Source organism: Diadema setosum, chromosome 15, assembly GCF_964275005.1.
Source record: "Diadema setosum chromosome 15, eeDiaSeto1, whole genome shotgun sequence".
Classification (NCBI taxonomy): domain Eukaryota; kingdom Metazoa; phylum Echinodermata; class Echinoidea; order Diadematoida; family Diadematidae; genus Diadema; species Diadema setosum.
Window position 1 is genome coordinate 23411673 of NC_092699.1, and position 15715 is coordinate 23427387.

The 15715-nt window shown below is 38.4% G+C and overlaps 1 protein-coding gene across 1 annotated transcript in view; it reads left to right on the forward strand.

Moving 5' to 3' along the window:
- Positions 1-980: 980 nt before the first annotated feature.
- The window catches only part of LOC140238836 (uncharacterized), a 69496-nt gene continuing 54761 nt past the window's right edge, over positions 981-15715 (forward strand). The window contains exon 1 of the mRNA XM_072318734.1: positions 981-1097. Within this exon, the coding sequence (XP_072174835.1) occupies positions 1023-1097 (75 nt within the window). The 5' untranslated portion in view covers positions 981-1022. The remainder of the gene's footprint in view (positions 1098-15715) is intronic.

A 15715-nucleotide genomic window follows, 5' to 3' on the forward strand; every position in this document is an offset into this window, starting at 1 on the left:
ATGGTAAAAGTTCATTATTACAATTAGGATTACGTATTAAAGTCGTAGGTCTTTGATTCTGTCGAATGGTTTGTCAGAGTGTTTCTGTTTTCTATATTGACTCCGCACCCCCATCCGCCATCACTCTCTCTCTCTCTCTCCCTATCTCCCCTTTTCCATGGAGAGTGCATCGCTAAACAATCACTGCAAGGTAAACAGTCTCCATAGCGACAGATTTATAACATTACCTCGAGCCGTTAGTCAGGGTTCAATTTATCGCCAAAGCACTGGCCCTGAATGAACCGTTTCATGGTACTGAATGTGATATTGCTCTGAGCTGCTCTGAGTATTTTGACTCAATAATGCCAGATTTATCCTTCCCAAGTTTGTCTTTTACAGACAAATGGCCGCCGAGAGAATTTGATCTACCGAAGGTTATTATCAACATAAATTGCAATGTGGAGGAAGTATTCGCTTCCAGAAGGAAAATTCACCAACTTTGAATTGTCTATCTTGCGTGAAGAGCACACCAAGTCGAACTTGAGGGCATTCCCGTTTTCCTTCAAAGTCAGGCTGCATGGGCGGGTAACTTGTCACACCGCCTCACACACGTACACGCTGGTCACTCTCCTGATTGGCCGAAACAACTTTGATGTTTGTGACGTCATCGCGCTGACAGACAGAGTGGGTCATCACGACGGCTCCGGCGACGCCACGCGAGCACGCCGTCACACACGAGGCGTACATAAGACCAGACGGCGAGCGTCACTTGGCGGCAGATTTGTTACTCAACCTCCACGCGCTACTTCGTTATCAGCCCCGTTTTTTCTCCACCACCACTATATCACCTGTGTTCCCGAGAAGGCAACGTATCAACCACCACGCATTTAACATCTACATAAGATAACAAACCCGACAAGTTGGGCATAGCAACAATCTGCTGATTCATATCGGAAGCCTCGTCTTGGGTGCTATCTCTACTTCCCTCCGGCAGTTTGTTTCCACTTTCTCAAGGTCCTTATTGAATTAAACAAGCCAGAACCATGAATAGCTACGCCGTATTATTTTGCTTGGTCTGTGCCATTGGTCAGGTGTGGACTCTACCCGTCGACAGCAAGGTAAACGCAGTCTTTTGTCTCATTTACTCGGGGTTTCAAAATGATTTCATGTTTAAGGAAAATGATAAAATGTTATTCTCATGATTGAATAATAATCAATAAAACAAAACACAAACGCGAGGCATTACTGACGGCCTTTTCTACACAATGGAGAGCGACTTACCAATGGCAATGTATTGTCGTCTCTGTTGAAAGAATCCGAATGCCAATGGAATTAGCACTCATGAAAATGTCCTTAACAGTACTTAAACGAACTGCATATTTAATGTTCGCAATGACAGGCAATGGGAAACAGATCCATACTAAGCAATCACATTAGTGTCAATTTATTGTCAGGGAGGAAAAAACAAAAAACAAAAAAACCAAAGCTCGCACAGTTCCATTTCAGCGGAATTGGAACTGAAGGAATGGGTAGTTCGTTCCGTTTCATTTTTTTAAAAGAAGTGCGAATAACCAATTGCTCTTTGTATGGTATTTTAAACTGCGACATCTTCCTTTGTACAGCGTCGTGTACATGTATGAGTACCTGTCTGTTTAAATCAAAATGGTGTTGGCTTAAAACCTAAGATAGGAGGAATTCAAATTTTATTGGTCTTATTTTTGGTCGTCCACATATCATGGCGGGGTGGATGAGGTCGCGGTTGCCAAACAGTGCAATAAATCAGCATCTGAATCTGCATCTGACATCAAATTTATGGAAGTTTTGATTCAGCCAGGATTTTGTCGATGTTAGAATCACGTAGGTTCTGACCTCTGTCGGCGTGATTTACTGGGCAATTGCTCGTCGGGCCCATATTATAACACGACTCGTCTTTAATGGTTGTCTTCTTATCTTTTCAAGGATCGCTGAAGTTTTGTGATCTGAGAATTTTGAACACTATGCATGTGCACGACCCGGAATAGCTCGAGAATGTATATCATTTCTTGCAATGCAAATTAGAATTTATCTATAGTGTTTTCAGTCATCAGGATTGCATCTACTAATGTTTGACTGGGATAAGATGTCGCTGCAAGGACAGACATGAAATCGAGTGAATTTTTGATTAAAATAAAATTATGTACGTATAATGGATTTACATTACTCATAGTGTTTTGTGACTTACACGAATGTTAGATATATTTGATACAAAGTTTATACTTTTTAACAAAAATGTTAGCTACCCCAGTGAAATGAATGCATACTCCAGGACGTGCTTGTAGTGTAAAGTTGGGAAACAGAATTACTCCGTTTTATCCAGGAAAAAATGAAGAAGATATAATCGCTTTAAGAAAGCAGCAAGAGTGAAGAGGATTCCATACCTAGGTCTCCAGCCCGCGTGATTTACCAGGCCATTTCGCCTGGCAAACGAGCCATTACCGGCGAAATGATGATTGCAAGAGGGAAAGTTCATACCCCTATTAAAGTTCATATTCCTCCTGGAAGTGAAAAACAATGATGGTATGATAGATTTCAGTTAAGAAAAACATAATCCCACATGAGAAATTATCTTTTTGACCTTTTTTCAGGCGCTCAGAAATAAGGTGGACATAAAAGTGTTGTTGGAAAAATGCAGCGTACGTGAAAGTGCGCTTGCGTCTCGAGCGCCTAGCAACACCAAATGTTTGACTGTAGATTTTGGCGCCAACGGTCAACATGACACTCGACTTTCTCCGCCAAAAAGCAACACGCCGTGTGTGTAGCACATGCATATTGATTAATGCAAAATTTTGTAATTAAATGTGTCTTGTACGTAAACTTTAATCGATCAAGATACTCACTCCATAACTCCTCATTTCATGTTGTATCATCTACGAGCACGTAAGGAAAGAGGAGATGCTAAATGCTATAGCTTCCTCTCTGTCAATAGTCTGTGTTTGTAAGAGCAGGTAATGATCTTTATCACCCGTCTGCATAATGTGCAGTCTGACTCTAAAGTTCACTGTAATGACACTTTCTATTTTGATCATCTCTTTGCATTAATATCTGATGCTTTGCTCTGACGGCGGTCTGGTGATCTAGCCAACGGCATTTTCGTAAAGGAGTGTAACTTTGCTTATCGAAGGAAATGATTATGAAAGGAGATTGTATGTGAGTGAGGTGTTTTCAAATTTGACCTTCGTATAATCCTTGTAGACTGACGGTAGAAAATTCAAGTACTGAAATTTCGAACCAAAGAGATGCAAACTTCCATTCGCCTATAGAAAGCGGAAACTACACTTTATCCCTAAAACATTGTTACAATGTCTTGGCCTCGTATTATACTGCATACTATAAGACGATGACTTGCAAACAGCGTCTTATACAATCGTCTTAAACAATATGAAAGATGTGTTCACAACAGTATTGTCAAAACAGCGGTCATTCTTATATAATAGTTACGACTCGTTCATATTAATCGGAAAAAAACCCCTCAATGAATTAGTATTCTTGAATGCTGTTAATACAGACACTAGAGCAAAGCTCCAACTTTGCCTTTTTGCCTCATAGATATTGCACCTCGAAATGAGCTCCAAGACTGACTACAGGGTTCTTGGGAATTCATTTTCCAGAAACTTGGACTAATTTCATTTTGACCGTGATGGTGTAAACCTTAAATAATTCTGAAAAGGAGGGACCATTGTTACTAGAGTATTTTGATAATCGTAGTCACTTTCTAGCATTTGATACCGTCATTACAAAAAAAAAAAAAAATCATACATTTTGATCTAGAGAGTAGAAGGTTGGTATGGAATGGACGCCACCTATAAAGAAGCCATTTTACAGCCTTTTTAAGACGAAAAGCTTTTCTTTCTTTGACTAATTTTGTGATTTTGTTTTCTGTTCATATGCATAGTATATGAGTATGAAACCAACGATGTAATCTTGAGCGCGTTCTCGATCAACACACCGAAATCAAGCTTGTTATTCATTTTCGTCATGTTCGTGACTAATTTTGTTGTCTATAAAGCTTTTTTTTTTCACCGTCAGTACTCGTTTGTATTGATCTCCAAGACGACAGTACGACTTTTTGTGTCCCGTCAAACTGGACGCGCAAAGACCCAACAGGTACTTTGGTGAGGGGTGGAATATAGACTTGAATATTGGTTGAAACTTTTGGACAAGAAATGTAGACGTGGTAGAGAACACAATATTTGGTTTGTATTCGACTTTTGCTGCGACGAACACAGACCTTGAGAAATATGCCTTTATAGGTTGAGGATGTTGTCGTTCAGTTGTCCTCAAATTTATGTCTATATACCATGTCCACCTTTCACTAGGGATCCACTGAGGATATCATACTAGTACCAGTGGTGTCATTTTTTTTTTTTTGGAGAACCAGAGATAATCAACTGCTTAGGATGGAATGGGCATTTTGTTACATTTTATGTCTCGTTTTTATTTCCGAGAAATAATTCGTATGTCTTCGTTTGCATATAGAAGCGGAAAACTTTTGTGCACACGTACACTCGCCAAATGTTCTTTTTGGGGGTTCGCAAGAAGTTGAAACAGCTGCTCATCTAGGATTTTGATTGTATCGTGCGGAGATGGGGGTGGCAGCTAAAATGGGGGAAAGAGAGGGAAGGAGAGAACGGGGAGAGAGAGAGAGAGAGAAAGACGGCTTTATGCGTGTGTGTGTTCGTGTTAATAATTGTGAAAGTCACACTGAATCATGAACGCTAAAAATTGTAGAAAACTGCTTTCGAGTTTTCTCTCTTCTCTTTTAATCAAGCACTCGTTGTATCCAAAGTTCCAAACATTACAGTTTTTGAAATAGAGTATAATATAGGTTGAGTTGAAGCCGGTCACGATGTAAGACGATTTATCTCGATTACGGCACACTCAATCCGCTTAATTGGAAAAGATATTTTGGCCTAACATTTTGCCGGACTGATAGTTTCCGCATGCACTGTGATTTATGTCAGCAGTATTTCAAATCTGACATTCTACCGACCAGATATTCCATATTTATTCATCAGCTCGATATGACGACAAGAAACAGCCTCAGTAAAGGCGAAAATCTGAAAGAAATGTCACTTAGCTTATCACAATCCTTGTGTGATGTGGGGGGGGGGGAGGGAGGGGGAGAGAGGTCGAAGAACTTGTGTACTTGATCTACCGATGACAGGGATTAAACGGAGCTTTGATACGTAACAAAGATTCAAGTACATAGTGAAGTGTGGGCATCGTGGGATATTCACCCGGCCAATGAATCTCCATGAAGGCGGGATTTCGATTTGTAAATCTGCGCTGTCGCTGTTGCGTCTTGTCTAGATGAAGAAGTATTACTGCCAAAGTACAGTGATTCGATGTGTTGTCGTTTCTGTTTTTTCTCGAAAAGTTCGAGCTGTTTTGCTAACCAAATGAATACAAAGGTTTGATCTCGGGAAGGCATGTCAAGGCCCCAAAGTTTTTCAATCCGTACAGAGGCCCTAATTCCAATATCAAAACACGAATCAATTACCGTCTGAAGGGAGATTTATTTGGGAATTGGACGTTTATATTGATCACGTGTGTATGTTGGCGCTCGGGCGCGCAGTAACAAGACAATCTTATTGTTCTCGTCCAGTATAGTCGTGGTAATGCTTGTCTCAGCATATTCTGTCCCCCTCCACCCACCCTCCCGTACCTACGAAGGAACCAGTATCAGAATGTAACAATGGCATCGTGCTATGAATTTATGGGTTTCTGCCACAATACCGTATGGATACAGCTGATCTTAGTGCTCTGTTGTATTTCAGGAATATGATTTTTTTTTCAAAGACATGTTCTGTGGTAATATTCTGCACAGCATTCTATATTATGACTGATTACATAAACTGTTTTGTCCAATTACTTCGGAAACTAAATTGATACAAGAAAAATGGAAGGAAAAAGAAGAAATGGATTGACCTACTTTAAGACAGGCCTGGTTAAGAGACGCTATAAGATAAAATGAAGCTATTCTGCAATGAAATTACTGACCTAATAATTGTTGACACCGAAATTAATGTCAAACTCGTGGTTAATCCCTTTTGATGTCAGTTCCGTCGGTGAAGGATGATGTGGCCTAATTATTTTCTTGGCAATAGCAATATCTGTATTAAATAAACGGTAAAATCCGTTAACCGGTAACATCCGGTAACCGATAAAGAACAGAAGCAATTTTGAAAGTTTTTTTTTTCTTTCGAGAGTACACTTTGCATTGCTAGTACTTTTATCATTGTTATCGGGTGAAGTGCGTCATTAATTGTTTCCTTGTTCATTATGTTATGTATGAATGTGAAAAAGAAATGCTTATCACCGTACACTGCAAACTTCTGATCTAACGTAAACAAATCAATCCAGTAGGCAATGAAAAATAATCCCAATGTTGTTCCTGCAAATGAAGCAATTAATTTGATTTTCCGCAGGGAGATTTGTAAAGGAAAATTGTAGCAGAACTTGCAATTAACCCTGACTGCTAGTAATTAAACCATCGTGATTTAGTTCATCTATGCATAGTTTTCTTAGTAATGTTTTAAATGATTTTTAAGCTGTTCGTTCATGTCAATTTACTCCAAGCAGTGTCTGATCGTCAAGAAACCACCAAAGTTAACGAAACAATTACAATCGTTTTCATTTCACTGCTTGTCCTCACTCCACGCTTGTCATGTGAACAGTATTCTCGCCTAACGATACGACTTACGTCAATTTGATTTCATAAATACCTGTTTTTTCTTCTTCTTCTTTTCATTTCGTCTGATATTGCATCACAATTATATACCTCTCAGTCACTTCGTGACGTATCAACATTGCACAATACTGTTTGCTTTTCTACTTTTTGTGCCTCCTTGATTATCTCTGAAGAGGTGATAATAACATTCTTCTATGAAATCTGAAATCCTTCATTGTTGGTTGGCCACACTGTGACGTGATTTTACTACTTTAAATAAGCCTAGTTTCATACACTGATCCACAACCTTGGACATCGTATGAGAAGGAAGAATTCTTCGGTCCTACATAGCTTATAGTACCCAAGAGAAAGAAGTGATTAAAAACTCGTATCCATAAATTTCCAAATGCTAAATATCGAATATAAACACAAATATGTGAGAGGTCGGTACTTGATTAATGTTTTTCGTCTAAACATGCTTGGATTGGTTTCAGGTTTTGCAGCTAACAGAAATAGTCTAGATGGTATACGGTTCGTAGAAACAATTGCATAAAGACGGTCTCAGAGCGACAATATTGCTAGCTGTATGAGCGCCCTGGCAAAAACAGATAAATCAACTCGCCCTATATTAGAATCTCTCCCGGCAGGACGGACGTCGAAAGCACACGAGATAAGATATTGCCAAATGTGGCTGACATTTTCGGTTTCGTGAGTTCGCTTCGATCTCGGCAAGGATTAATGATCAATTCATGTAAAGGCGTCTTACATCAGAAATTCAAATCCAGGCAATTCACAGCAGTGTCAGCTATAGCCACATGTGGTTTGACTCCAGTTAGTATAATTTCAAGTTTGGGTCATGGATCAATGAGTACTTTACAATATTCGTGGTAATTTTCTGATTCTCTTCTATCTGCACTTTGACTATACTTCTACAGTCAACTTGAGAGTTAAATGAGCAAATCAGCAACATTGTGTTGCTACCAATCTTTTCTTAGCGGCTGCTCTCCCAATAATGCCCGCGATTGAGCGGCTCGACTCCTCCACCATTCACTGCCAGCGGGTTGATCCATGAGCATCGCTCTGCCGTGAACCACAGTCACACTGCGACCATGAATTACCGAGAATAAAAAACTGCCAGTGTGCATAACCAATTTGATACATTGTTCTACTATCCCGTGTGCGTCATTGTATATGAATGATCACTCATAATTTGATTAGTTTTATCTCGCCGTATGATAGACAAACGTGAACCCACACAATAAATTATCACTCAGCAGTCACCGTTCTACAACCACCGACAACGCGTTGAAGTTATGACTTTGCATCGCAAGGGTTTGCTTGTCAATTAACGATATTTTCTTTAATAATTTTTCTTCTACCTTGGATAAAATACTTAGATTATGATAAAGTGCATGTTCGATAACTTCAAGTATATTTTTTTTTTTCATTTTCTTAATTGCATTGTTCGGAAAACGCCTTGACCTTACTCTTTAATAGTTGCAGTGAATTCACTTGCTGTTTATTAAATCGCAAATTCCAAAGAAAGGGACTCTTCATAATCACTTGCATATCAATTTATTACTTGTGTAAACTATTCTAAGGGAGGTCGGACACATTTACATGTTGCTAAAGAAATAAATCAAGGAAAGCTATATACCCACTCGTTGAGGCAAGATAAGACTTGCTGTGCAGCTGATATTTGTGAGGAACGTGTGCAAGGTTGTCTGTGTTTAACATGTGTTTAATTCTGTAACATTTCCCGCTTCGCCTCAAGGTGAGTGGTCTTTTAATGATATGTGATTATGGGCGAGCCGATGCTGTCGGGGGCTAGATGTCGAGATCTGTTGCGTATTCGTTTAAATTTTCAACGGAACCGTCCGGGAGAATCGCCACGATTTGGGGGCCAAATATCCACAGCAGGTTTGCTAATTTACTATTGCATGTAGTATGTATGTTTTAGATCGTGAAGGAAGCCCGCAGGGTTCGCTGAGCGCGTACATTGAACAAGGAGTGGTTTTTGAAAAGTCGGGAGAATAGTTCTTGCAACTGCTCTAAGTTAGACTCAAATTGACTCAAAACGGAATCACTACATCTGACCGGATACAAGAGGGAGATGGTAATGATATTATTTTTCAATAAACTATATCAAGTCTGCGACCAAAAACACACGTACACGCATACACACACACACACACATACACACACACACACACACAAAGTAAGCTTTCAGCAAATCGTTATCTGTTAGAACATGTTATAGTTCAGTGATGTTTGATATTAAAGCAAAGGACTTAAAGGTATGCACTTTCTGGAACGTCTCTGATAGACGTTGGTATACTTATCGCATCGAGAACATGGTCTTAATTCGTTGGTTCATTAAAGCTAATCTCAGAAACACTTTCCAAGGATAAGCTTTGATGTTCCCGTCCTGCTGCTCCGGTGCTTGGGTAATTTTATCTGCGTGATTGTAAGAGCTGGCAAAACAGGCACGACTTGACGAAATCTGTTTCCACCTGACTGACTGTTAACGCGTTTCATGATCGACAGTTAATGTGTGTTTAGGTCCAACACAGAGGGAAACAACGTGGCTACAGCCCCCTCATATCATTATTGTGCGCTCATGCATGCAGAAACGCCCACCATGACTTCGTAAATGGCGAACGATTGTGAACGTCATCGAAGATCAAAGCCACAAACATTTTGTGTCAGGCCTCTTCTGTTTCTGTTTCTCTCTCTCTCTCGATATAACTTGTATTAGGACCCTGCATGTATGTACACACACACACACACACACACACACACACACACACACAGAGACACACACATTATATATATATATATATATATATATATATATATATATATATATATATACATATATATATATGTATAACATATATATATGTATATATATATATATAAATATATATATATATATATATATATATATATATATATATATATATATATATATATATATATACATGTATATATATATATATATATATATATGAAGAGCTTCTTCGCAAAATGAGCTAAGCGCCATTTTTAATCATTTTAAACTAAGTCCATCATCAGATAGAGCAAAATAAAACCTTTCAAGTGATATCCCATCGGACACATACAAGTTGTCCTTGTTTTTAGCAGCTTTAATCGCAAATATCTTAAATTGATAAGAATGCAGTTAGCTCGCTGGCTTTGCGATAAGACTCTATATGTACATAGATATATCAGAAATTAGAAACTTCTTGAGTAAACCAACTGAATGGCCAGGGAAACATGGCGGCTTCAATGCGAATTCTACAAGGATATAAGAATCTTGTTAGAAATGATTTAACTACATTCTTGAAGTCGACATGTCTCATCTTTATAGAGGCTGGATGGAAAATTAATATCGTTAGAGTCATAATATGATAGAGGATTATTCAACGGTTTTCGTAATCAGATTATATAGTATCGTCAAATTAATTGGGGTTTACCCCAACGCCTATCAAGCGATGGGATGAATGACTGTTATTCACATCAATTCGTCTATCATCATTGACCATTTATCATTCAACTATTTAGTATGAAATCATTATCTTAAATTATGATATCAGTATCTGGGAATCTACGCCCTAAAACCAATGCGTTTATGTAGATTTCTTATATTATTTCACATGTTCAATTATTTTAATTGCTGTGTTCGACAATTCACCCATTCAGATTTGTTGTTATGTTTATGGTTTATTGGTTGAAAATATGGAATATAGAACAATAAAAAAGCAAACCCCAAAAACAAGTTACTAATGAAGCAAAAAAAAAAAATCAACTTCATTGTCAATCTTTTGAAACAAGTTCTCCATAATAGATTAGAAAAGTAGCGAGGAGATGAACGGAACATTGTCAGTTACTTGCATAGTTTACAAGATATACACGGTCTCTATATACTTACAGCCAGCCAACCCTCAATCAACTTAAAGGAGGGGGTAAATTGTCAGGTTCTTTGCAACACAGACAACAGAACTTGGTTAACAATCTCTGCAAGCAATTTCACTCAATTTAGGGAAGGAGGTAAGCACCGCTCTGGCAAAAATTGAGAATAGTGCGCCGATGCCATTCTTATTTGCTCTTTATGGCCTCTAGAGGCTTTGCTACACAGGAGACCACGTACCTGTATTTCCTGCTCGCGCCTAGCTGACTGTGCTAATTCGTGTATTTATGCGCCCCTTGGACATTCAGGCCGTCATGTCTTTTGACTGATCCCGTGACAATTAGTCTTGATCGCAGCCGCGGGGAAAAGACATTACGCCTGATCGAGTTGCGGGTTCGGGATGTAATCGACACAGAATGGCGCCTCGTAACACCATACCCGGTGTGGCGCAGCTGGTGCTCATTTCGCTTCATGCCTAACCCACATTGAGTCGACTTGATTGTATCCTCAGGAAGTGTAAACATTTTTGTGTTGTTTCTTTGTTTGCCCTTTGTTTTTTCCGTAATATTTAAAGTATTGTTCCAGCTAATGGGTGGAAAAGCATGATAGTTTGTCGTCGCCAGAGGGGGCTTTCCTGATCATGAACACTTAAAGCGATCTGAAATTGCCTGCATTAAATGACTTTTCACGCCAATAGGCTTCGCAAAGGTGAATGGCCATGAAGACAATTGCAGTCTTTTCCTAGCTGCAAATGTCCTCATTTCAATGACACGTTACGTAGCTCTCGCCTCACGCTGGCGGTTCTTCCGAGGCTCATCTTTAGTAGGCGAAAGATTCACATTACAATTGTATTGATAATATTTGAAATAGAAAAATTATTGTCAGTTGATACAAGCTAAAATTCCAACCTCTGGCTGATCCTAAGTGATATTCTTCAAAGTTTTAAATCAAATGTCGATTTGCCAGCAGCAAAAATGACTAAATAGATAGACAAATAAACGAATTAATTAATCAAAAATAGAAAATGAATAATAAGTAGAATAAGATAAATAGATGATAATGACATTAAAATGTAAAAACAAACATTAATCAAGTAATTTTCACAAATCAATCAATGATAGTGAAAATTAATATGATTGATGAGACGCGCGCAACATTCAATTAATGCAGAAACCATGGTATAGGTGTTCAAAGAAAAATCTTACCCCATCCAATCAAAAAGTAGTTGCCTGAGTGCGCGAAGATTTTCATCAGGGTATCCAGTCTTTAAAGATAATAAAAAGTTTTGGTACCTCAAAAGTTTCCCTGAATTTCCTTGTCTTGGTTTGTGTTTCACGTTAAAGTACGTTGTCTGTGAGAATTACTCGCCCCAAGTGCTCTCATGTCTTCGTAATCATGCAATAATGGTTTCGTACCAGAGCCGTCGCCGTACAGCGTCGATAAATATTGTACGAAACCACTGACTGCGACCAGCAGCGTGCAGCCCATTGTACGCATAGCTAACTGCGACCAGCAGCCCCATACGCATAGCGTAATGGGGCTTCGCATTGTAACATTCAGGGTCATGACAGAATTAGTATCGCGGGTAAATGTCAATTTAAAATTCCAAAATTTCTTCGATTTGAAGACTTACCAATTAAGGTGAAGTATTGAAAACAGGCTTCGAACAACGTTTGGTTCTGCCAATAGTCCCTTTCTTTTCGAATTGATGACTGAATGTGACTCGGTCGAGAGGACCTTGGGAGAGCTACATACACCATGGACCGATGCATACACTGACTACTACGGCCAGCGCATGCGCACACAAACATCTTATCCGTTGATATGGGATTTGAAATTTGTGCGCATGTCATGTGTTCGCATGCACTGGCTGTAGTATTCAGTGTACATGGTGTATGTAGCTCTCCCAAGGTCCTCTCGGCCGAGTCACATTCAGTCATCAATTCGAACAGAAAGGGACTATAGGCAGAACCAAACGTTGCCCGAAGCCTGTTTTCAATACTTCACCTTAATTGGTAAGTCTTCAAATTGAAGAATTTTTGGGATTTTAAGTTAACATTTATCCCGCGATAATAAATCTGTCATGATCCTGAATGCTACAATGCGAAGCCCGATTACGCTATGCGTATGGGACTGCTGGTCGCTATGCGTATGGGGCTGCTGGTCGCAGTTAATTGCATGATTACTAAGACATGAGAGCACTTTGGGGCGAGTAAGTCTCACAGTGTTAGTTATATGAAAGGTACTTTAACCTGAAACACAAACTAAGACAAGGAAATTTTTGAGGTACCAAAACTTTTTATTATCTTTAAGAGGAGAAAAGCAGTTGAACAACAATGACTTGCATACAGGCCTGACGTTCGTAATTGATTGAAGACGAGTACGAGTTAATGGCCAAACTCTACAAGAATATAAAGAAGAGGGTAAATTGCAGTATCCCTCAAAGCACCAGTGTTGTGAATCGTTCTGAAACCTAAACAAAATAAAACGGTGACTGAAGTGTGTTGTTTTTCAATCAAATATTTAGCATGAATCAGAAAGGCTGAAATAGTTAAGTGCTTTCCACAAAAAAAGGCAATGGCTATTTGTTTCACAAGGTCGCTTCCTACTTGGGAAGCCAGTATATGGAATCTTATTTCCTAAATAGTTGTTGTTCAGCAGCAATTCTTTGCGTTTGACATGGTTTGACTTTGCAGCCCTTCGATATTCTCTGGTGACACGGGAAATCGTCAAAGAGAAATGAATTTGACGGGAAACAGTGGGAGTAAATCATGGTTATATAGCTCTGACTTTTTGTAACCCTTTTTGTTTCTGTGTATGTGTATGTGTATGTGTATGTGTATGTGTATGTGTATGCGTGTGTGTGTGTGCGTGAGTGTGTACTTGCGTGTCATTCGATACGAATATGGTGAAATACTTAAAAACAGAAATTTATAGCAAATATAATGTGTTCAGTGAACAAAAAAAATGTTTTATAACAAAGAGTACAGTATTCCCTTGACTTGTTACCAAGTTACTAAAATAACATGGATAACATCACACTCCTCCCTTCTAAAAGCGGCGTAAGTCAAGGGCTTGTCATTATGTTAGAAAGGAAAAATCAAGTGGTATAATTATTCTCTTCCTCCTCATATCAATTTCAACTACTGCGATATCAGAAAATTCTTGTGTAGACTCCTTCTCCGTCAATCATGGATTATGGATTTAATTCATTGAAAAACTTCCTAATTTTTGAACGGATTGACTAATTTTCCAAAAACTTTCTAATATTATAATTATAAATTAATTATAACATATACTTTATAATCTGCATTCACATAGGATTCACACACATGTTTTGGGTGTAGGTTTGTTAATCAGAAAATGAAATAAGGTTCGCTATTCCGAGGGTCCGTTATTCCGATGGTTCGTTATTCCGAAAATACACAAATTCCCTGTGCCTTTATGTCGGTTAATCTAAATAATGAAATAGAGTTGGCTAATCCGAACAAGTTTGCCGTTATTCCGACGGTTCGTTAATCTAAAAAATGAAATTGGGTTATTCGTTGCGAAAGTTCACTCATTCGAAATTGAAATAAGGTTCGATATTCTTGAGAGTCGTTAATCCGAAAATACTACGAGGTTCGATATTTGGGATTTCGTTTAACCGAAAATGAAGTGAGGTTCTTTCATCCGAAAATGAAAATTAAAGTACATGCTGTAAATAGCGAACTTTCATAATAGCGAACCTGTTTCTTTTGGGATTAATGAACCTTCGGTATAACGAATCTTCGGAATAGCGACCTCTAACTGCTTTGAATGAATTCCCCTTGAGTGTGAGGTTGAATAAATGTAGATTCTCCTTTTTTTCTTGCTTTTTGTTGCGAAGAAGCAAACTGTACCATTTGATCCAACCTAACGCTTTTTGTTTCTGATGGAGGGCACATGCTAGGTAGATGATAGCCTTTATTGGAAATATCACCGAAGAGAGAAAAATCGTAAGGTTTGACAGTGAGAAAAGTGCAGAGACTAGATTATAATTATACGTGCACACGTACATGCATGAGTTATTTAGACAAGTTACATGATTTGTACATAGACATAAAACAAAACAGCATCTTTTGCTCGAGCAAAGAAAAAAGGAATCATCCTCAAGGAATTTGTTTCCCAAGTAAAGTCAATAAACTTTTGAGTTCAACGTACACTGGCAGAAACATGAGCAGTAATATGACTCAGTATTGACAAATACCAGTACTGCAATTAAACTTGGTAGAAATGCGTCGACACCTGGACTGCCATGTATTACAAAACAAGCAAGCAAACACACACACAAATATATGATGACGTGTAATCTCATTTTGCCCATTTTAGGGCACTCCTTCATTCTACATCAAATCATTTCCGCCAATAAACGAACATCGAATAAGCGAAATGACCACGGGTGGGCTAACCTCTGTCTTAGAATGCAGGTGCTTATACGCTCTTGCACCTTGGCCTATTAGCGCTGGAGGCGGACGAGTTAAATAAAAAAAAGAAGGACATGTTTGGTCTTAATGAAATAGTGTTTGTGCAACATGAACTCATCTCGGAAGGAAATGTAAATTATATTATTTTTTGTCTCTTCTTCTTCACATCATGGAAATTACCGCGCTACGTTCACTACTCGGGGACACACAATCTTTCCCCTTTTCTGAGTCATATTGTTGCAAAATTGGTACCCTTCCCCATGCGGTTTGTGTTATTCTTTTTAATTTCGAATATATATTCATATTATTTCGATTGAAAATATAACAAAATGAAAAATACAACTGACTGACTTAATGAACATTATTGATACAAGGCGACAAAATGTTCAATGACACAATTGTATTTTGTACGTTACCAAACGAAACACGAAATATAATGGGGCTCAACATAAAGGCAAGTTTGTTTGATTGCTGTCGGGATTTAATCACTGGTGTTATTGAATCAAGGAGATCATTATAGATAAGTACTTACCACAATGAACGGACTGATAAGTGAATGAATAAACACATTAATAAATCAATAACGACAAGGAAAATTTGATGATAAAAAGTACTATACAGAAGAAAGTATGATAATATGACAATTGTGTCGATAAACTCATACTATAA